Source organism: Pseudophryne corroboree, chromosome 1, assembly GCF_028390025.1.
Source record: "Pseudophryne corroboree isolate aPseCor3 chromosome 1, aPseCor3.hap2, whole genome shotgun sequence".
NCBI lineage: Eukaryota > Metazoa > Chordata > Amphibia > Anura > Myobatrachidae > Pseudophryne > Pseudophryne corroboree.
The window spans coordinates 204,498,934-204,521,971 of NC_086444.1; the positions used below are offsets into that span (position 1 = coordinate 204,498,934).

A 23,038-nucleotide genomic window follows, 5' to 3' on the forward strand; every position below is an offset into this window, starting at 1 on the left:
ATCTGCAAGGGGGCCGGCGGCAAGGCTCCGGTGACCATCCAGGCTGTACCTGTGATCGTCCCTCTGGAGCTGATGTCCAGTAGCCAAGAAGCCAATCCATCCTGCACGCAGGTGAGTTCACTTCTTCTCCCCTAAGTCCCTCGTTGCAGTGATCCTGTTGCCAGCAGGACTCACTGTAAAATAAAAAACCTAAGCTAAACTTTTCTAAGCAGCTCTTTAGGAGAGCCACCTAGATTGCACCCTTCTCGGCCGGGCACAAAAATCTAACTGGCTTGGAGGAGGGTCACAGGGGGAGGAGCCAGTGCACACCACCTGATCGGAAAGCTTTACTTTTGTGCCCTGTCTCCTGCGGAGCCGCTATTCCCCATGGTCCTTTCAGGAACCCCAGCATCCACTAGGACGATAGAGAAACTACCTGTAGTTTTTCCTGAGTCAGATAAATTAAATGAAGTGTGTGATGATGCGTGGGTTTCCCCCGATAGAAAATTATTGGCGGTATACCCTTTCCCGCCAGAAGTTAGGGCGCGTTGGGAAACACCCTTTAGGGTGGATAAGGCGCTCACACGCTTATCAAAACAAGTGGCGGTACCGTCTCCAGATAGGGCCGCCCTCAAGGAGCCAGCTGAGAGGCTGGAAAATATCCTAAAAAGGTATATACACACATACTGGTGTTATACTGCGACCAGCGATCGCCTCAGCCTGGATGTGCAGCGCTGGGGTGGCTTGGTCGGATTCCCTGACTGAAAATATTGATACCCTTGACAGGGACAGTATTTTATTGACTATAGAGCATTTAAAGGATGCATTTCTATATATGCGAGATGCACAGAGGGATATTTGCACTCTGGCATCAAGAGTAAGTGCGATGTCCATATCTGCCAGAAGATGTTTATGGACACGACAGTGGTCAGGTGATGCAGATTCCAAACGGCACATGGAAGTATTGCCGTATAAAGGGGAGGAGTTATTTGGGGTCGGTCCATCGGACCTGGTGGCCTCGGCAACAGCTGGAAAATCCACCTTTTTTACCCCAAATCACATCTCAGCAGAAAAAGACACCGTCTTTTCAGCCTCAGTCCTTTCGTCCCCATAAGGGCAAGCGGGCAAAAGGCCAGTCATATCTGCCCAGGGATAGAGGAAAGGGAAGAAGACTGCAGCAGGCAGCCCATTCCCAGGAACAGAAGCCCTCCACAGCTTCTGCCAAGTCCTCAGCATGACGCTGGGGCCGTACAAGCGGACTAAAGTGCGGTGGGGGGTCGTCTCAAGAGTTTCAGCGCGTAGTGGGCTCACTCGCAAGTGGACCCCTGGATCCTACAAGTAGTATCCCAGGGGTACAGACTGGAAATTCGAGACGTCTCCCCCTCGCAGGCTCCTGATGTCTGCTTTACCAACGTCTTCCTCCGACAGGGAGGCAGTATTGGAAACAATTCACAAGCTGTATTCCCAGCAGGTGATAATCAAAGTACCCCTCCTACAACAAGGAAAGGGGTATTATTCCACACTATATTGTGGTACTGAAGCCAGACGGCTCGGTGAGACCTATTCTAAATGGGAAATCTTTGAACACTTACATACAAAGGTCCAAATCAAGATGGAGTCACTCAGAGCAGTGATAGCGAACCAGGAAGAAGGGGACTATATGGTGTCCCTGGACATCAAGGATGCTTACCTCCATGTCCCAAATTGCCCTTCTCACCAAGGGTACCTCAGGTTCGTGGTACGGAACTGTCACTATCAGTTTCAGACGCTGCCGTTTGGATTGTCCACGGCACCCCGGGTCTTTACCAAAGTAATGGCCGAAATGATGATTCTTCTTCAAAGAAAAGGCGTCTTAATTATCCCTTACTTGGACGATCTCCTGATAAGGGCAAGGTCCAGAGAACAGTTGGAAGTCGGAGTAGCACTATCTCAAGTAGTTCTACGACAGCACGGGTGGATTCTAAATATCCAAAATCGCAGCCGTTTCCGACGACACGTCTGCTGTTCCTAGGAATGGTTCTGGACACAGTCCAGAAAAAGGTGTTTCTCCCGGAGGAGAAAGCCAGGGAGTTATCCGAGCTAGTCAGGAACCTCCTAAAACCAGGAAAAGTGTCAGTGCATCAATGCACAAGAGTCCTGGGAAAAATGGTGGCTTATTACGAAGCGATTCCATTCGGCAGATTCCACGCAAGAACTTTTCAGTGGGATCTGCTGGACAAATGGTCCGGATCGCATTTTCAGATGCATCAGCGGATAACCCTATCTCCAAGGACAAGGGTGTCTCTCCTGTGGTGGTTACAGAGTGCTCATCTTCTAGAGGGCCGCAGATTCGGCATTCAGGATTGGATGCTGGTGACCACGGAGGCCAGCCTGAGAGGCTGGGGAGCAGTCACACAGGGAAAAAATTTCCAGGGAGTGTGATCAAGTCTGGAGATTTTTCTCCACATAAATATACTGGAGCTAAGGGCAATTTACAATGCTCTAAGCTTAGCAAGACCTCTGCTTCAAGGTCAGCCGGTATTGATCCAGTGGGACAACATCACGGCAGTCGCCCACGTAAACAGACAGGGCGGCACAAGAAGCAGGAGGGCAATGGCAGAAACTGCAAGGATTTTTCGCTGGGCGGAAAATCATGTGATAGCACTGTCAGCAGTGTTCATTCCGGGAGTGGACAACTGGGAAGCAGACTTCCTCAGCAGGCACAACCTCCACCCGGGAGAGTGGGGACTTCATCGGGAAGTCTTCCACATGATTGTGAACCGTTGGAAAAGACCAAAGGTGGACATGATGGCGTCCCGCCTGAACAAAAAACTGGACAAGTATTGCGCCAGGTCAAAAGACCCTCAGGCAATAGCTGTGGACGTTCTGGTAACACCGTGGGTGTACCAGTCGGTGTATGTCTTCCCTCCTCTGCTTCTCATACCCAAGGTATTGAGAATTATAAGACGTAGAGGAGTAAGAACTATACTCGTGGCTCCGGATTGGCCAAGAAGGACTTGGTACCCGGAACTTCAAGAGATGCTCAGAGAGGACTCATGGCCTCTGCCGCTAAGAAGGGACTTGCTTCAGCAAGTACCATGTCTGTTCCAAGACTTACCGCGGCTGCGTTTGACGGCATGGCGGTTGAACGCCGGATCCTAAGGGAAAAAGGCATTCCGGAAGAGGTCATTCCTACCCTGGTCAAAGCCAGGAAGGAGGTGACCGCACAACATTATCACCACATGTGGCGAAAATATGTTGCGTGGTGTGAGGCCAGGAAGGCCCCATGAAGAAATTTCAACTCGGTCGTTTCCTGCATTTCCTGCAAACAGGAGTGTCTATGGGCCTCAAATTGGGGTCCATTAAGGTTCAAATTTCGGCCCTGTCGATTTTCTTCCAGAAAGAATTGGCTTCAGTTCCTGAAGTCCAGAAGTTTGTCAAGGGAGTACTGCATATACAACCCCCTTTTGTGCCTCCAGTGGCACTGTGGGATCTCAACGTAGTTCTGGGATTCCTAAAATCACATTGGTTTAAACCGCTCAAATCTGTGGATTTGAAATATCTCACAGGGAAAGTGACCATGCTGTTGGCCCTGGCCTCGGCCAGGCGAGTGTCAGAATCGGCGGCGTTTGTCTCAAAAAAGCCCATATCTGATTGTCCATTCGGACAGGGCAGAGCTGCGGACTCATCCCCAGTTTCTCCCTAAGGTGGTGTCAGTGTTTCACCCGAACCAGCTTATTGTGGTACCTGCGGCTACTAGGGACTTGGAGGACTCCAAGTTGCTAGATGTTGTCAGGGCCCTGAAAATATAGTTTCCAGGACAGCTGGAGTCAGGAAAACTGACTTGCTGTTATCCTGTATGCACCCAACAAACTGGGTGCTCTTGCTTCTAAGCAGACGATTGCTAGTTGGATGTGTAGTACAATTCAGCTTGCACATTCTGTGGCAGGCCTGCCACAGCCAAAATATGTAAATGCCCATTCCACAAGGAAGGTGGGCTCATCTTGGGCGGCTGCCCGAGGGGTCTCGGCTTTACAACTTTGCCGAGCTGATACTTGGTCAGGGGCACACCCTGACTGAGGAGGACCTGGAGTTCTCTCATTCGGTGCTGCAGAGTCATCCGCACTCTCCCGCCCGTTTGGGAGCTTTGGTATAATCCCCATGGTCCTGACGGAGTCCCCAGCATCCACTTAGGACGTCAGAGAAAATAAGAATTTACTTACCGATAATTCTATTTCTCGTAGTCCGTAGTGGATGCTGGGCGCCCATCCCAAGTGCGGATTGTCTGCAATACTTGTACATAGTTATTGTTACAAAAATCGGGTTATTATTGTTGTGAGCCATCTTTTCAGAGGCTCCGCTGTTATCATGCTGTTAACTGGGTTCAGATCACAGGTTGTACTGTGTGATTGGTGTGGCTGGTATGAGTCTTACCCGGGATTCAAAATCCTTCCTTATTGTGTACGCTCGTCCGGGCACAGTATCCTAACTGAGGCTTGGAGGAGGGTCATAGGGGGAGGAGCCAGTGCACACCACCTGATCCTAAAGCTTTTACTTTTGTGCCCTGTCTCCTGCGGAGCCGCTAATCCCCCATGGTCCTGACGGAGTCCCCAGCATCCACTACGGACTACGAGAAATAGAATTATCGGTAAGTAAATTCTTATTTTTCAGGGCCCTGACAACATCTAGCAACTTGGAGTCCTCCAAGTCCCTAGTAGCCGCAGGTACCACAATAAGCTGGTTCGGGTGAAACACTGACACCACCTTAGGGAGAAACTGGGGATGAGTCCGCAGCTCTGCCCTGTCCGAATGGACAATCAGATATGGGCTTTTTGAGACAAACGCCGCCAATTCCGACACTCGCCTGGCCGAGGCCAGGGCCAACAGCATGGTCACTTTCCCTGTGAGATATTTCAAATCCACAGATTTGAGCGGTTTAAACCAATGTGATTTTAGGAATCCCAGAACTACGTTGAGATCCCACAGTGCCACTGGAGGCACAAAAGGGGGTTGTATATGCAGTACTCCCTTGACAAACTTCTGGACTTCAGGAACTGAAGCCAATTCTTTCTGGAAGAAAATCGACAGGGCCGAAATTTGAACCTTAATGGACCCCAATTTGAGGCCCATAGACACTCCTGTTTGCAGGAAATGCAGGAAACGACCGAGTTGAAATTTCTTCATGGGGCCTTCCTGGCCTCACACCACGCAACATATTTTTGCCACATGTGGTGATAATGTTGTGCGGTCACCTCCTTCCTGGCTTTGACCAGGGTAGGAATGACCTCTTCCGGAATGCCTTTTTTTCCTTAGGATCCAGCGTTCAACCGCCATGCCGTCAAACGCAGCCGCGGTAAGTCTTGGAACAGACATGGTACTTGCTGAAGCAAGTCCCTTCTTAGCGGCAGAGGCCATGAGTCCTCTGTGAGCATCTCTTGAAGTTCCGGGTACCAAGTCCTTCTTGGCCAATCCGGAGCCACGAGTATAGTTCTTACTCCTCTACGTCTTATAATTCTCAATACCTTGGGTATGAGAAGCAGAGGAGGGAAGACATACATCGACTGGTACACCCACGGTGTTACCAGAACGTCCACAGCTATTGCCTGAGGGTCTTTTGACCTGGCGCAATACTTGTCCAGTTTTTTGTTCAGGCGGGACGCCATCATGTCCACCTTTGGTCTTTTCCAACGGTTCACCATCATGTGGAAGACTTCCCGATGAAGTCCCCACTCTCCCGGGTGGAGGTTGTGCCTGCTGAGGAAGTCTGCTTCCCAGTTGTCCACTCCCGGAATGAACACTGCTGACAGTGCTATCACATGATTTTCCGCCCAGCGAAAAATCCTTGCAGTTTCTGCCATTGCCCTCCTGCTTCTTGTGCCGCCCTGTCTGTTTACGTGGGCGACTGCCGTGATGTTGTCCCACTGGATCAATACCGGCTGACCTTGAAGCAGAGGTCTTGCTAAGCTTAGAGCATTGTAAATTGCCCTTAGCTCCAGTATATTTATGTGGAGAAAAATCTCCAGACTTGATCACACTCCCTGGAAATTTTTTCCCTGTGTGACTGCTCCCCAGCCTCTCAGGCTGGCCTCCGTGGTCACCAGCATCCAATCCTGAATGCCGAATCTGCGGCCCTCTAGAAGATGAGCACTCTGTAACCACCACAGGAGAGACACCCTTGTCCTTTGCGTGGAATCTGCCGAATGGAATCGCTTCGTAATAAGCCACCATTTTTCCCAGGACTCTTGTGCAATGATGCACTGACACTTTTCCTGGTTTTAGGAGGTTCCTGACTAGCTCGGATAACTCCCTGGCTTTCTCCTCCGGGAGAAACACCTTTTTCTGGACTGTGTCCAGAACCATCCCTAGGAACAGCAGACGTGTCGTGGGAAACGGCTGCGATTTTGGATATTTAGAATCCACCCGTGCTGTCGTAGTACTTGAGATAGTGCTACTCCGACTTCCAACTGTTCTCTGGACCTTGCCCTTATCAGGAGATCGTCCAAGTAAGGGATAATTAAGACGCCTTTTCTTTGAAGAAGAATCATCATTTCGGCCATTACTTTGGTAAAGACCCGAGGTGCCGTGGACAATCCAAACGGCAGCGTCTGAAACGGATAGTGACAGTTCCGTACCACGAACCTGAGGTACCCTTGGTGAGAAGGGCAATTTGGGACATGGAGGTAAGCATCCTTGATGTCCAGGGACACCATATAGTCCCCTTCTTCCTGGTTCGCTATCACTGCTCTGAGTGACTCCATCTTGATTTGGACCTTTGTATGTAAGTGTTCAAAGATTTCCCATTTAGAATAGGTCTCACCGAGCCGTCTGGCTTCAGTACCACAATATAGTGTGGAATAATACCCCTTTCCTTGTTGTAGGAGGGGTACTTTGATTATCACCTGCTGGGAATACAGCTTGTGAATTGTTTCCAATACTGCCTCCCTGTCGGAGGAAGACGTTGGTAAAGCAGACATCAGGAGCCTGCGAGGGGGAGACGTCTCGAATTTCCAGTCTGTACCCCTGGGATACTACTTGTAGGATCCAGGGGTCCACTTGCGAGTGAGCCCACTACGCGCTGAAACTCTTGAGACGACCCCCCACCGCACTTGAGTCCGCTTGTACGGCCCTAGCGTCATGCTGAGGACTTGGCAGAAGCTGTGGAGGGCTTCTGTTCCTGGGAATGGGCTGCCTGCTGCAGTCTTCTTCCCTTTCCTCTATCCCTGGGCAGATATGACTGGCCTTTTTGCCCGCTTGCCCTTATGGGGACGAAAGGACTGAGGCTGAAAAGACGGTGTCTTTTTCTGCTGAGATGTGATTTGGGGTAAAAAAGGTGGATTTTCCAGCTGTTGCCGAGGCCACCAGGTCCGATGGACCGACCCCAAATAACTCCTCCCCTTTATACGGCAATACTTCCATGTGCCGTTTGGAATCTGCATCACCTGACCACTGTCGTGTCCATAAACATCTTCTGGCAGATATGGACATCGCACTTACTCTTGATGCCAGAGTGCAAATATCCCTCTGTGCATCTCGCATATATAGAAATGCATCCTTTAAATGCTCTATAGTCAATAAAATACTGTCCCTGTCAAGGGTATCAATATTTTCAGTCAGGGAATCCGACCAAGCCACCCCAGCGCTGGACATCCAGGCTGAGGCGATCGCTGGTCGCAGTATAACACCAGTATGTGTGTATATACCTTTTTAGGATATTTTCCAGCCTCTCAGCTGGCTCCTTGAGGGCGGCCCTATCTGGAGACGGTACCGCCACTTGTTTTGATAAGCGTGTGAGTGCCTTATCCACCCTAAAGGGTGTTTCCCAACGCGCCCTAACTTCTGGCGGGAAAGGGTATACCGCCAATAATTTTCTATCGGGGGAAACCCACGCATCATCACACACTTCATTTAATTTATCTGATTCAGGAAAAACTACAAGTAGTTTTTTCACACCCCACATAATACCCTTCTTGTGGTACTTGTAGTATCAGAAATATGTAACACCTCCTTCATTGCCTTTAACATGTAACGTGTGGCCCTAAAGGAAAATACGTTTGTTTCTTCACCGTCGACACTGGAGTCAGTGTCCGTGTCTGTGTCGACCGACTGAGGTAAATGAGCGTTTTACAGCCCCTGACGGTGTTTGAGACGCCTGGACAGGTACTAATTTGTTTGCCGGCCGTCTCATGTCGTCAACCGACCTTGCAGCGTGTTGACATTATCACGTAATTCCTTAAATAAGCCATCCATTCCGGTGTCGACTCCCTAGAGAGTGACATCACCATTTCAGGCAATTGCTCCGCCTCCTCACCAACATCGTCCTCATACATGTCGACACACACGTACCGACACACAGCACACACACAGGGAATGCTCTGATAGAGGACAGGACCCCACTAGCCCTTTGGGGAGACAGAGGGAGAGTTTGCCAGCACACACCAAAAACGCTATAATTATACAGGGACAACCTTTATATAAGTGTTTTTCCCTTATAGCATTTTAATATATATATACATATCGCCAAATAAGTGCCCCCGCTCTCTGTTTTAACCCTGTTTCTGTAGTGCAGTGCAGGGGAGAGCCTGGGAGCCTTCCCACCAGCATTTCTGTGAGGGAAAATGGCGCTGTGTGCTGAGGAGAATAGGCCCCGCCCCCTTTTCGGCGGGCTTCTTCTCCCGTTTTTCTGAGACCTGGCAGGGGTTAAATACATCCATATAGCCCCCAGGGGCTATATGTGATGTATTTTTAGCCAGAATAAGGTACTATCATTGCTGCCCAGGGCACCCCCCCCCAGCGCCCTGCACCCTCAGTGACCGCTGCTATGAAGTGTGCTGACAACAATGGCGCACAGCTGCAGTGCTGTGCGCTACCTTATGAAGACTGAAGAGTCTTCTGCCGCCGTTTCTGGACCTTCACTTTTCGGCATCTGCAAGGGGGGTCGGCGGCGCGGCTCCGGGACGAACCCCAGGGTGAGACCTGTGTTCCGACTCCCTCTGGAGCTAATGGTGTCCAGTAGCCTAAGAAGCCAATCCATCCTGCACGCAGGTGAGTTCACTTCTCTCCCCTAAGTCCCTCGTAGCAGTGAGCCTGTTGCCAGCAGGACTCACTGAAAATAAAAAACCTAACAAACTTTTACTCTAAGCAGCTCTTTAGGAGAGCCACCTAGATTGCACCCTTCTCGGCCGGGCACAAAAATCTAACTGAGGCTTGGAGGAGGGTCATAGGGGGAGGAGCCAGTGCACACCACCTGATCCTAAAGCTTTTACTTTTGTGCCCTGTCTCCTGCGGAGCCGCTAATCCCCATGGTCCTGACGGAGTCCCCAGCATCCACTTAGGACGTCAGAGAAAAGTGTTTTTCCCCTTATAGCTGCTGTATTTTTAATACTGCGCGTAATTAGTGCCCCCCTCTCTTTTTTAACCCTTTCTGTAGTGTAGTGACTGCAGGGGAGAGCCAGGGAGCTTCCCTCCAACGGAGCTGTGAGGGAAAATGGTGCCAGTGTGCTGAGGAGATAGGCTCCGCCCCCTTCTCGGCGGCCTTATCTCCCGTTTTTCTGTGTATTCTGGCAGGGGTTAAATTCATCCATATAGCCCTGGAGCTATATGTGATGCATTTTTTGCCATCCAAGGTGTTTCTATTGCGTCTCAGGGCGCCCCCCCCCAGCGCCCTGCACCCTCAGTGACCGGAGTGTGAAGTGTGCTGAGAGCAATGGCGCACAGCTGCAGTGCTGTGCGCTACCTTGTTGAAGACAGGACGTCTTCATGCCGCCGATTTTCCGGACCTCTTCTGTCTTCTGGCTCTGTAAGGGGGCCGGCGGCGCGGCTCTGGGATCGAGCTCCATGGCTGGGCCTGTGATCGGTCCCTCTGGAGCTAATGGTGTCCAGTAGCCTAAGAAGCCCAATCCACTCTGCACGCAGGTGAGTTCGCTTCTTCTCCCCTTAGTCCCTCGATGCAGTGAGCCTGTTGCCAGCAGGTCTCACTGAACATAAAAAACCTAAAACTAAACTTTTCACTAAGCAGCTCAGGAGAGCCACCTAGTGTGCACCCTTCTCGTTCGGGCACAAAAATCTAACTGAGGCTTGGAGGAGGGTCATAGGGGGGAGGAGCCAGTGCACACCAGGTAGTCCTAAAGCTTTACTTTTGTGCCCAGTCTCCTGCGGAGCCGCTATCCCCCATGGTCCTTACGGAGTCCCCAGCATCCACTAGGACGTCAGAGAAATGAGTGTTGGTGCAGCTGTGGAGAGTGTAGCCTCCTCACCCTTGCCTCTCTTAGACATGATAAATAAATCATACGCCTGTACAGTGTTACTACACAATTTGTGACTGCAAGCACTTTAAATTTTGTTAGTGACATACAATCCGATCCCTCCCTACTTTGCACCAGCATTGAGGATCGGAATACACCGAAGATTGACATAATTATTAAGTCAGCAATCAGTCACAGGTTATACATTAGTATAAGCAGCAATATGAGCACATAATCAACTACAGATACATTTCCGGTATGTAGGAGAAACATATTACTGCATTACCTTATATAGGAGTTTAAACGTATTCAGTCGCCCAGCAAAAGAAACAGCAGCAATAGTTTACAGACTCATATGCATCAGGCACTTATCCAACTATTCGTACTCAATGGTAGATAGAGACTTAGTGCTGTATCACCCGGCTCAGGAGAGTGGGATACAGGGAGCCTTCACCCCGCTTCCAAGAATGATCAATACGTTAGTGAACGCGGAGTGGATCCAGACGCCAATCGCCCTGTGAACCTAGAGTGAACACAGGTGCCCAAGTAAACACTGACGCATCAGCCAAACAGCCGCCTATGCTGCGACTGGGTCCTTTTAGATACACAGCGTCTCAGACGGAAGCAGGAACTCAGTACATGGCGGGAAACTCGGAGGAAACTGGTCATGAACTGGGGGGAGGGATGACCCAGGGAGCGTCTTACTTCCCACTGCTGACATCAACCCCGGGGATCGTGACCTCATACTACCCCTGGAGCCTATGATCCCTGAGGCCTAGCGCTGGTGCACCCGAGGTGGCAGCCGCGTCAGCGAATGTTCGGTAGTCTCCATAACGAAACAGTGCGGCTGTGTCTCGCATTTCCCCAACTAAGCGGAACCGATGCCTTATCTTCTCCCCGTGGTCCGGCCACAACCTGGTAACGTCTGCTGGACTTCCTAGTGCATCCTACACAGACACCCGCCGAAACAGCACTGTACACGTGGGTAAGCGTTGTCGTGACCCGGCAGGGAGTTGTTTAGCAGCCATAAAAAGCTTATGGCTGCTAAAAACCAGCAGCCCATTGACCATGGTCCGGCTCTAGACACACAAAACAAAAAACGGATTTACCTGAGCCAGGAGGCGGGGATATAGGGACGGGCCCGTTGCATGCTGGGAGGCCGAAAGCTTTGATTGTTTGTTGCCAATCCGCTGTCGCTACCTCATATCCCAATGTTATCCTGTGGATCCTGACGGAGAAAAGTGTGCCTTCCTCAAAGGAAGAAAAAACAAGACTAAGGCACTGCTGGAGGTGGGAGGGGTTAGAGGGGGGTGGAGTTAGTTTTCAGTGTTTTTAGTGCCTAACCTCCATAGCCCACACTCTAACCGAGAGGTAATGATGCAGCATCCCCCAGATGGATGAGAGAGGAACAAATACAGTTTGTTTAGTACACTTGTATTTATTGCACTGTATTTATTCTTTTAGCGCTAACCTTTTCTTTCTCATGTTCATATTTTTGTGGAGTTGACATATTCCAATTTAGTACTTATTAGGTCAAAATGACAGAATAGGAACAGTTGTTATAGTATTGCAAAAAAAAAAAAAAAAATGTTATTATACTCTATTATATACCTTCAAAAACTGTGTAACTGCCTTTGCTTTGTCTCTCTTGGTTTCTTCACTCATAAACCAGTAGGTAAGACCAAGGTAGAAATAATAGTTTGCAATCTCTGGATTCCTTTCAATGGCAGCCTGAAAACTAAACATAACACTCATATTGGCACATATATGTTTAATGACTGCAGGAAATGTAGCAGAATGTATATTTTACCTTGAGGGTCACGTTCCAGTGCCTATATGACACAGGATGGTTCATATGACCAGGAAGTATTAATAATGTGATGTGCTTACTGTACAAGGATCTCATTCACAGTCAGGAGCAAATCCAGCTAAAGAGTGCAATTCTGCACTGGGAGCTACTACAATTGTCTCAGCACATGCAAAGAATATAATGGCTGCTTTCCCACAAATACTGGGCAGCTGCAATTTATACTACAAGGTAAAGTTGAACTAGGATGGGCCTCCCTGCGCTGTTGGTATATTGCCGGTTGGCATCCTGGCCACCGGTAATAATACTGAACCCTCCCTACCAACTCTAATTCAGCCAGCAAATGTTACATTTGCCATCTCCCCCCACACACAGCACAACATGGCTTTACCAAGGTGTTACATTGCATATTCTATCTGGATTTGTTCCCAACTATAAATGAGACCTGCAAGGTGGCTATAAAAATGGCATCTCAGAAGATATTTCAAATCCCACACTCTGTATCCTCAGCTAATAGTATTATCTTTATTTATACCTAGAGTCACCTCGGATATGGGAATGTAGCTAAACAGCACCTCAATTTAAATGGTGTCGAATCAGGAGCTCCTCTGTATTCGGTGCTGGAACCAGGCTGTGGGTGAAAGTCTGCAGCTGTAGCACTGTGACTAGGAACTATTCATTTAATGATGAGTGACATAGCATTGATTATGTTCACTATGTAACCAAAAAGGTTGAAACCCAATACTGATGATGGAAACTCCTTCTGGTCAGGGACAGTCATGTCAGAATCGGTCCAGCGCTCCTAGTAATGGATCCTTAATACTGATTTACTACTAGCAGGAATATATACCTTTGTCTCCCCAAGGACTTGTACAAAGTGCACATACAGTATTTGGCATCCCTACTCACTTGCACTAATTTTATAAGAATGGCTAAGGAACATTGATTTTTTTTCCCCCCTGCGTTTTGCCTATATCGCTTCTAAAGGAATCAGTCACTAAGTAATTACATTATAATCCATTGTTAAAACGGCAGATGTAGATATGTGTATTTGCGGCATACTTGCCTACTCTCTTGGAAGTTGTGGGAGACCCCCAGTTTTGCTAGTTAGTTCCCGTTACCTGGAAGAGTAACAGGATGGGGCGATATTCACAGATATAATGGCACCATGTGGAGATACATGATGTGAATTGTATAATTTTAGCAGATGTCCCCCTCCCCACCCCCACCCACTAATCGCGGCATTTTGTCGTGGTGGGGGCCTAATGATGTGGAACCCAGCCCCGCATCCCAAAGTGTCCAGCAGTGTCTCCTCTATGGCCATCAACTAGAGAGGGGACACAAAATAGGGAAATATGATTTACAGCTCCTAGCCTTCTGGCACTGCTACAAACATTAATGTCCCTGACATGACAGCCACACTGTATAATAATCAACCTTTTCTCCGCCTCCGTATACGTCTTTTGAATGTAATGGATTTGGCCCTCCAAAAAATAACTGTGTGCAAACTCAGGGTGCAACTGCCGGAGTTCTCTTGAGATCTACAAACAATAAAAATTTTCATAATGTAACATCAACACAGACACCTAAATTATTAATAGATTTTGAGCAAATATGACACAGGTAGGCAACCTGATTTCAGGGGTCGCATGACAGGCTCTCTAAACTTTCAAAGGGCCACACTTTACCTTTAATCTCAGCAGTAAGTCAGCTGGCATTGTAAACAAGCATCACATGTTTAACATAGAAATCTCACAATAAAGCCAGAAAAAACTAGGCCCACAAATGAAGGCTAAGAGGGCCTTGCTTGGACTTTTCTCAAGCAGGAACTGAAACGTTCATGTTAATTAATGGCTGTAATATGAATAAACCCTGCTGATAAGAAGCCAAGTGGGTACACTCCTTATTGATTATTGCTTTTGGTGCATGTATATGCCCTATGTTTAGACACCCACACAATTTTACACAGTGATGTATATAAACTACAAGTCCCAGCATGCCCCACCGCAGTTCTTTCCTTGGTGCCACCAGTCCATGCACTGAAACGGTCGCCTGCTATCACATTGAAGCTGTGTAGCATTAATATATGTCCATATCTTTATTTGGGTGTGGATCATTAGATTGACAGTGTCTAGGTCGACAGGGTTTCTAGGTCAACATGTTCTAGGTCGACAGGTCAAAAGGTCGACATGAGTTTTTCATGTTTTTTTGGTGTTGTTTTCTCCGTACAGTGACCGGGAAGCCAAATTAGTGCACCGTGTCCCCTTCGCCATGCTTCGGGCAAAGTTACTGTTCCAATCGTAGTGCACGTGGATCGTTAAGTATGAAAAAGTTCAAAAAAAGAAAAAAAATTGTGAAAAACTCATGTCGACCTTTTGACCTGTCGCCCTAGAACATGTCGACCTAGAAACTGTCGATTTTGAAAACATGTCGACCTATAGTGGTCGACCAAGACAATGTTAATCTTCAGACATAAACATTCACTTTATCATTTTTGATAAATAGCCAGTAAATGTTTTATTATGCATTTTTTTATCAGATACGAAAACATACTTTTGAAGCTTGTTCCACATATCCTTTCTTTAAGTACACCTGGCCCTTAAGAGCAATAAGAATGGGGTCATCATTTTTATTGGATATCTAGAAAGAAGACACAATATGGAACACTGTATTAGTAAACCAAAATACACATTTCTAATACTACAAAAGAGGGAAGTTCTGCTTCTCATGTTCTGTGTACTGCTGTCACTAAGGCATATAATGGTGCAACATACAGTATAACATGGGCTGGATAGGTATGCACCACATCTAAAGCTTGCTAGGGGGCAGGTAATGTTATGCTGCTGATTTAAAAACCATCAGGCATGCTCAGATGGGCAGAACAAGGCCGCAGGAGGAGTGTATCACCTCGTGCCCACAAAAATAGGATTTTAATTACTACCGGTAAATCCTTTTCTCGTAGTCCGTAGAGGATGCTGGGGTCCACATTAGTACCATGGGGTATAGACAGGTCCACTAGGAGCCATTGGCACTTTAAGAGTTTGAGAGTGTGGGCTGGCTCCTCCCTCTATGCCCTTCCTACCAGACCCAGTCTAGAAACTGTGCCCGAGGAGACGGACATCTTCGAGAGAAGGATTACACAGATAGTGGCGAGATTCACACCAGCTCACACACAAGGCAACCCAAGCTAACTAGCTTGAAACATCAGCCACGGCTGAACAGGATTACTTACCAAATAACAAAACAGTAAATACCAAGAACTAAGCAGTACTGAACTAAACAACCACTGCAGGAAGTCGAAACGCTGGGCGGGCGCCCAACATCCTCTACGGACTACGAGAAAAGGATTTACCGGTAGGTAATTAAAATCCTATTTTCTTTTACATCCTAGTACCATGGGGACGTACCAAAGCTCCCAGAATGGGAGGGAGAGAGCGGAGGCTCCTGCAGAACCAACTGACCAAACTTTAGGTCCTTAGAGGCCAAAGTATCGAACTTATAGAACTTTGCGAACGTGTTCGACCCGACCAAGTAGCCGCTTGGCAGAGTTGTAATGCCGAGACACCCCGGGCAGCTGCCCAGGAAGAACCCACCTTACGAGTAGAGTGGGCCTTAACAGACGTAGGACACGGCAAGCTTGCCGTAGAATACGCATGCTGGATAGTGAACCTGATCCAGCGAGAGATCAAGTGCTTAGAAGCAGGACACCTAATTTTCTTGGGATCATACAGGACAGAGTCCGACTTTCTGTGAAGAGCAGTCCTCCTCACATAGACCTTTAGAGCCCTTACAACATCTAAGGACCTTGAGGAAATTGAGGAGTCAGTCGCAACTGGCACCACAATAGGTTGGTTGATATGAAATGCTGACACAACCTTCGAAAGAAATGGCTGACGTGTCCGAAGCTCAGCTCTATCTTCATGGAAGATCAAGTATGGACTTTTACATGACAAAGGCCCCAACTCCGACACACGTCTAGCAGAAGCTAAGGCCAACAAAGTGACAGCCTTCCACGTGAGAAACTTGACCTCAACCTCCTGCAGAGGTTCAAACCAGTCCGACTGGAGGAACTGCAACACCACGCTAAGATTCCAAGGCGCCGTAGGCGGTACAAAGGGAGGCTGGATGTGCAGAACTCCATTCAAAAAAGTCTGAACCTCATGGAGGGCAGCCAATTGTTTCTGGAAGAAAATGGACAGGGCCGAAATTTGGACCTTTTATGGATCCTAACCTCAGGTCCATATCCACACCTGCTTGCAGGAAGAGGAGAAAACGCCCCAGTTGAAACTCCACCACCGGAAACTTCTTGGACTCACACCAAGATATATTTTTTCCAAATACAATGGTAATGTTTTGACGTTACTCAATTCCTAGCCTGTATCAGGGTAGGCATAACCTTGTTCGGAATGCCCTTCCGAGCTAGTATCTGGCATTCAACCTCCATACAGTCAAACGTAGCCGCGGTAAGTCTTGATAGACAAACGGCCCCTGCTGCAGCAGGTCCTCCCGAAGAGGCAGAGGCCTTGGCTCTTCTAGCAGTAGATGTAGATCCAGAAGATCCACGTACCAAGCCATTCTCGTCCAGTCCAGAGCGATGAGGATTGCCTGAACTCTTGTTATCCTTATAAGTTTGAGAACTCTTGGAATGAGTGGAAGTGGAGGAAACACGTACACCGACTGGAACACCCATGGTGTCACCAGGGCATCCACCGCCACTTTTTGCGGGTCCCTCGACCTGGAACAATACCGCCAAAGCTTCTTGTTGAGACGAGAGGCCATCATGTCGATTTGGGGTATTCCCCAAAGATCTGTTACCTCCTTGAACACCTCCGGATGGAAGCCCTATTCCCCTGGATGGAGATCGTGTCTGCTGAGGAAGTCCGTTTCCCAGTTGTCTACTCCCGGAATGAAAATTGCTGACAGCGACAACGCGTGTTTTTCTGCCCAGAGGATGATCCTTGTTACCTCTGACATTGCAGCCCTGCTCTTCGTTCCGCCCTGTCGGTTTATGTAAGCCACTCTCGTTACATTGTCCGACTACACTTGAATGGCTCGATTTCTCAGAAGAGGGGCCGCTTGGAGAAGACCGTTGTAGACGGCTCTTAGTTCCAGAATGTTTATTGGCAGGCCGGCTTCCAGACTTGACCACCTTCCTTGGAAGGTTTCCCCTTGAGTGACTGCGCCCCAGCCCCGGAGACTTGTATCCATGGTTAGAAGGATACAGTCCTGAATCCCGAACTTGCGGCCCTCCAGAAGGTGAGACATTTGCAGCCACCAGAGCAATGAAATCCTGGCCCTTGGCGACAGACGTATTCTATTCTATGTGTAGATGGGATCCCGACCACTTGTCCAGGAGATCCAGTTGGAAGGACCGAGCATGAAACCTCCCGTACTGCTGAGCCTCCTAAGAGGCCACCATCTTTCCCAAAATGTGAATGCACTGATGAACAGACACCCGGGCTGGCTTCAGGACATCCCGGAACATTGTTTGTCTCACCAACGCTTTTCCCTCCGGAAGAAACACCCACTGCACTTCCGTGTAGAGGATCATTCCCAAAAAGGACAACCTCCTGGTTGGTTCCAAATGTGATTTTGGGATATTCAGGATCCAACCATGTTCCCTGAGAAGCTGGGTCGTGAGAGCTATTGACCGTAACAGCTTCTCCTTGGACGATGCCTTTATCAGCAAATCGTCCAGATACGGAATTATGTTCACCCCCTGCCTGCGGAGGAGAACCATCATTTCCACCATCACCTTGGTGAATACCCTTGGTGCTGTGTAGAGGCCGAATGGTAGGGTCTGGAACTGAAAATGACAGTCCAAGAGAGCGAATCAGAGATAAGCTTGATGCGGCAGTCAAATCGGAATGTGGAGGTACGCATCCTTAATATCCAGGGATACCATGTATTCCCCCTCTTCCAGACCTGATATCACCGCCCTTAGAGACTCCATTTTGAACTTGAACTCCCTCAGAAAGGGGTTTAGTGATTTTAAGTTCAGAATGGGCCTGACCGAACCATCCGGTTTCGGTACCACGAAAAGGTTCAAATAGTATTCTGTGTGTTGCATTTGAGGAGGGACTGCTATAATGACCTGTGCCTCCACCAACTTCTGGATGGCCCCCTGTAGGGTAGCCCTGTCTGCCGGCAAAACTGGCAAGCCCGATGTGAAGAACCGATGAGGGAGATCTTGAAATTCCAGCCGGTACCCCTGGGACACAATATCTAGTACCCAGTGGTCCAGGCCGAACGACACCCAGACGTGACTGAAATGTCTCAGTCTCGCCCCCACCGGCCCTACCTCCAGGCTGCTCTGTCCACCGTCATGCGGCGCACCTGAAGCAGGCTTCTGTTCCTGGGAACCCGCCTCAGAAAGTTTCTTGGATTTTGGTCGGCCCCCCTCTAAAGAAGGTGTTGGCCGGTTTGCCCTTTCTTGGTTTAGAAACCCGAAAGGACGGAGATGCAGGTGAAGAAAAAGGTTTTTTAGCAGCAGGAGCTGCTGAGGGAAGAAAAGGGGACTTAACCGCTGTAGCCGTGGAGATCCACGCATCCAATGCTTCCCCAAAGAGAGCCTGACCTGTGTAGGGTAGGGTTTCCACACCTCTCCTGGATTCCGCGTCGGCAGACCACTGGCGCAGCCACAGTCCTCGACGAGCTGAGACGGACATGGAAGAAATTCCTGCAGCCACTGAACCCAGGTCTTTCATGGATTCCACCATAAAACCTACAGAATCCTGAATCTGAGAAACAATTCCATGTCACTCTTATCTAACGTATCCAAATCCTCAAGTAACGTGCCTGACCACTTTACTATAGCTTTGGAAATCCCTGCACAGGCAATAGTAGGACGGAGTATCGCCCCTGAAGCCGTGTATATGGATTTGAGCGTAGTATCAATTTTACGATCAGCTGGCTCCTTCAAGGCGGTAGATCCTGGGACAGGTTAAACCACTTTGTTTGAGAGTCTGGAGACAGACGCGTCCACTATGGGTGGGTTTTCCCATTTCTTTCTATCCTCCTCAGGGAAGGGGAAAGCAATCAGAGCCTTCCTAGGGATCTGGAATTTTTTCTCTTGATTTTACCATGCTTTTTCCAAAAATAGGATTTTAATACCTACCGGTAAATCCTTTTCTCCTAGTCCGTAGAGGATGCTGGGGACACTTCAAGAACCATGGGTATAGACGGGATCCGCAGGAGACATGGGCACTTTAAGACCTTGAATGGGTGTGAACTGGCTCCTCCCTCTATGCCCCTCCTTCAGACCCCAGTTATAGGAACTGTGCCCAGGGAGACGGACATTTCGAGGAAAAGGATTTATTGTTAAACTAACGGTGAGATACATATCAGCTCACACCACAAACACGCCGTACAACATGGAATTCAACAGAAATCCAGTCAACGGCATAAACAATGTCAGCAACAGGCTGACCATAACAGAAACACAACTTGTGTGTAACATAACCAATAACTAATAAGTAATTACTGCAGATAGAGTCCGCACTGGAACGGGCGCCCAGCATCCTCTACGAACTAGGAGAAAAGGATTTACCGGTAGGTATTAAAATCCTATTTTCTCATACGTCCTAGAGGATGCTGGGGACACTTCAAGAACCATGGGGCTATACCAAAGCTCCAGAACGGGCGGGAGTGCGCGGATGACTCTGCAGCACTGATTGACCAAACCTGAGGTCCTCATCAGCCAGGGTGTCAAATTTGTAAAATTTCGCAAACGTGTTTGCACCGGACCAAGTGGCTGCTCGGCAAAGTTGTAACGCCGAGACCCTCCGGGCAGCCACCCAGGATGAGCCCACCTTTCTAATAGAGTGGGCCTTCACTGATTTTGGCAACGGCAAACCAACCGTAGAATGAGCATTCTGAATTGTAGTACAGATCCAACACGCAATAGTCTGCCTAGAAGCAGGATTCACAATCTTGTTGGGAGCATACAGGACAAACAAAAAGTCTGTTTTCCTAAGTTGAGCCGTCCTGGCGACATAAATCTTCAAAGCCCTAACCACATTAGGGATTTTGACTCAGCGAAAGCGGCAGTAGCCACAAGCACCACAATAGGTTGGTTCATGTGGAACGATGAAACCACCTTTGGAAGAAACTGTTGACGAGTCCTCAACTCTGCTCTATCTTCATGGAAGATTAAATATGGGCTCTTGTGAGACAAGGCCCCTAACTCAAACACCCGCCTTGCGGATGCCTAGGCCAACAGCATGACCACTTTCCAAGTGAGAAATTTTAACTCTATCTAAAGGTTCAAACCAATGTGATTGAAGGAACTGCAACACCACGTTAAGATCCCACGGTGCCACCGGGGGCACAAACGGAGGTTGGATGTGCAGCACCCCTTTCACGAAAGTCTGAACTTCCGGAAGGGAAGACAATTCTTTTTGAAAGAAAATTGATAAGGCCGAAATTTGTACTTTAATTGAGCCCAACTTTAGGCCCGCATCCACACCTGCTTGCAGAAGATGGAGAAACCGGCCTAGCTGAAATTCTTCCGTAGGAACCCTCTTGGACTCACACCAAGACACATATTTTCTCCAAATACGGTGATAATGTTTCACCGTTACTTCTTTTCTAGCCCGAAGAAGTGTGGGAATGACTTCACTAGGAATATCCTTTAGGGCTAGGATCCAGCGTTCAACCGCCAAGACATCAAACGTAGCCGCGGTGAGTCTTGATACACGCACGGCCCCTGCTGTAACAGATCCTCTCTCGTAGAGGAAGAGGCCAAGGATTTCCTACGATTAATTCCTGAAGATATGGATACCAAGCCCTTCTTGGCCAGTCCGGAACAATGAGGATCACTTGAACCTTTGTCCTTCTTATGATCTTCAGTACCTTTGGAATGAGCGGAAGCGGAGGGAACACGTACACCGACTGAAACACCCACAGTGTCACTAGGGCGTCCACTGCTATTGCTTGAGGGTCTCTTGAACTGGAACAATATCTCTGAAGTTTCTTGTTGAGGCGAGACGCCATCATGTCTATTTGAGGAATTCCCCAAATACTTGTCACTTCTGCAAAAACCTCTTGATGAAGACCCCACTCTCCCGGATGGAGATCGTGTCTGCTTCCCAGTTGTCCACTCCTGGAATGGCTATTCCCGACAGAGCGCTTGTATGTCTTTCCGCCCAGCGGAGAACTTTTGTGGCCTCTGCCATTGCCGCTCTGCTGTTTGTTCCGCCCTGGCGGTTTATGTGCGCTACCACTGTTATATTGTCCAACTGTATCAGGACGGGCAGATTGCGAAGAAGACGTTCCGCTTGAAGAAGGCCGTTGTAAATGGCCCTTAACTCCAACACGTTTATGTGTAGAGAAACTTCCTGGCTCGACCATCTTCCCTGGAAAGTTTCCCCTTGTGTGACCGCTCCCCAGCCTCGGAGACTCGCATCCGTGGTCATTAGGATCCAATCCTGGATCCCGAACCTGCGTCCATCTAGGAGGTGAGAGCTGTGCAGCCACCACAGGAGCAAGATTCTGGTCTTGGAGGACAGGATTATTTTCCGGAGCATGTGCAGATGGGATCCGGACCACTTGTCCAACAGATCCCACTGAATCACTCTGGCATGGAACCTGCCAAATAGAATGGCCTCGTAGGCCGCAACCATCTTCCCCAGCAACCGAGTGCATTGATGGATTGAATCTCTCGCTGGTTTCAGAATTTGTTTGACCAGACTCTGAATTTCCAGAGCCTTCTCTTCTGGAAGGAAAACTCTCTGTAAATCCGTGTCTAGAATCATTCCCAAAAATGACAGTCGTTTTGTCGGACTCAACTGTGACTTTGGCAAGTTTAGGAGCCAAGCATGTTCTTGTAGAACTGACAAGGAAGTCGTAATGCTCTGCAGCAATCGGTCCCTGGATCTCGCCTTTATCAGGAGATCGTCCAAGTATGGGACAATTGTGACTCCTTGCTTGCGCAGGAGAACCATCATTTCCGCCATTACTTTGGTGAAAACCCTCGGAGCCAGGGGCAGACCAAATGGCAACATCTGAAATTGGTAATGACAATCCTGAAAGGCAAACCTCAGGTAAGCCTGATGCGGAGGATATATGGGGATGTGTAAGTAGGCATCCTTTATGTCTACCGACACCATAAAATCCCCTTCTTCCAGACTGGAATAACTTCGGCCCTTTTTGTATTTATTTGGCCGAAAGGACTGCATCTGAAACTGGTGAGTTTTCTTTTGCTGTGGAGGAACATAAGGCAAAAAATAAGATTTTACTCACCGGTAAATCTATTTCTCGTAGTCCGTAGTGGATGCTGGGACTCCGTAAGGACCATGGGGATTAGCGGCTCCGCAAGAGACTGGGTACAACTAAAGAAAGCTTTAGGACTACCTGGTGTGCACTGGCTCCTCCCACTAAGACCCTCCTCCAGACCTCAGTTAGGATACTGTGCCCGGAAGAGCTGACACAAATAGGAAGGATTTTGAATCCCGGGTAAGACTCATAACAGCCACACCAATCACACCGTATAACTCGTGATACTATACCCAGTTAACAGTATGAAATATAACGGAGCCTCTCAACAGATGGCTCAACAATAACCCTTTAGTTAGGCAATAACTATAAACAAGTATTGCAGACAATCCGCACTTGGGATGGGCGCCCAGCATCCACTACGGACTACGAGAAATAGATTTACCGGTGAGTAAAATCTTATTTTCTCTGACGTCCTAAGTGGATGCTGGGACTCCGTAAGGACCATAGGGATTATACCAAAGCTCCCAAACGGGCGGGAGAGTGCGGATGACTCTGCAGCACCGAATGAGCAAACTCTAGGTCCTCCTCAGCCAGGGTATCAAACTTGTAGACTGTTGCAAAAATGTTTGAACCCGACCAAGTAACAGCTCGGCAAAGTTGTAAAGCCGAGACCCCTCGGGCAGCCGCCCAAGAAGAGCCCACTTTCCTCGTGGAATGGGCTTTTACAGATTTAGGGTGCGGCAGTCCAGCCGCAGCATGTGCAAGTTGAATCGTGCTACAGATCCAGCGAGCAATAGTCTGCTTAGAAGCAGGA

At 48.6% G+C, this 23,038-nt stretch overlaps 1 protein-coding gene across 4 annotated transcripts in view; it reads right to left on the reverse strand.

Moving 5' to 3' along the window:
* Positions 1-23,038, reverse strand: part of SKIC3 (SKI3 subunit of superkiller complex) — a 441,476-nt gene that overhangs the window by 338,515 nt on the left and 79,923 nt on the right. For all 4 annotated transcript variants that reach the window (XM_063964031.1, XM_063964029.1, XM_063964032.1 and 1 more), the window contains exons 12-14: positions 14,560-14,646; positions 13,444-13,547; positions 11,811-11,937 (exon numbers count right to left, since the gene is read on the reverse strand). In XM_063964031.1, coding sequence (XP_063820101.1) covers positions 11,811-11,937; positions 13,444-13,547; positions 14,560-14,646 — 318 coding nt within the window. The remainder of the gene's footprint in view (positions 1-11,810; positions 11,938-13,443; positions 13,548-14,559; positions 14,647-23,038) is intronic.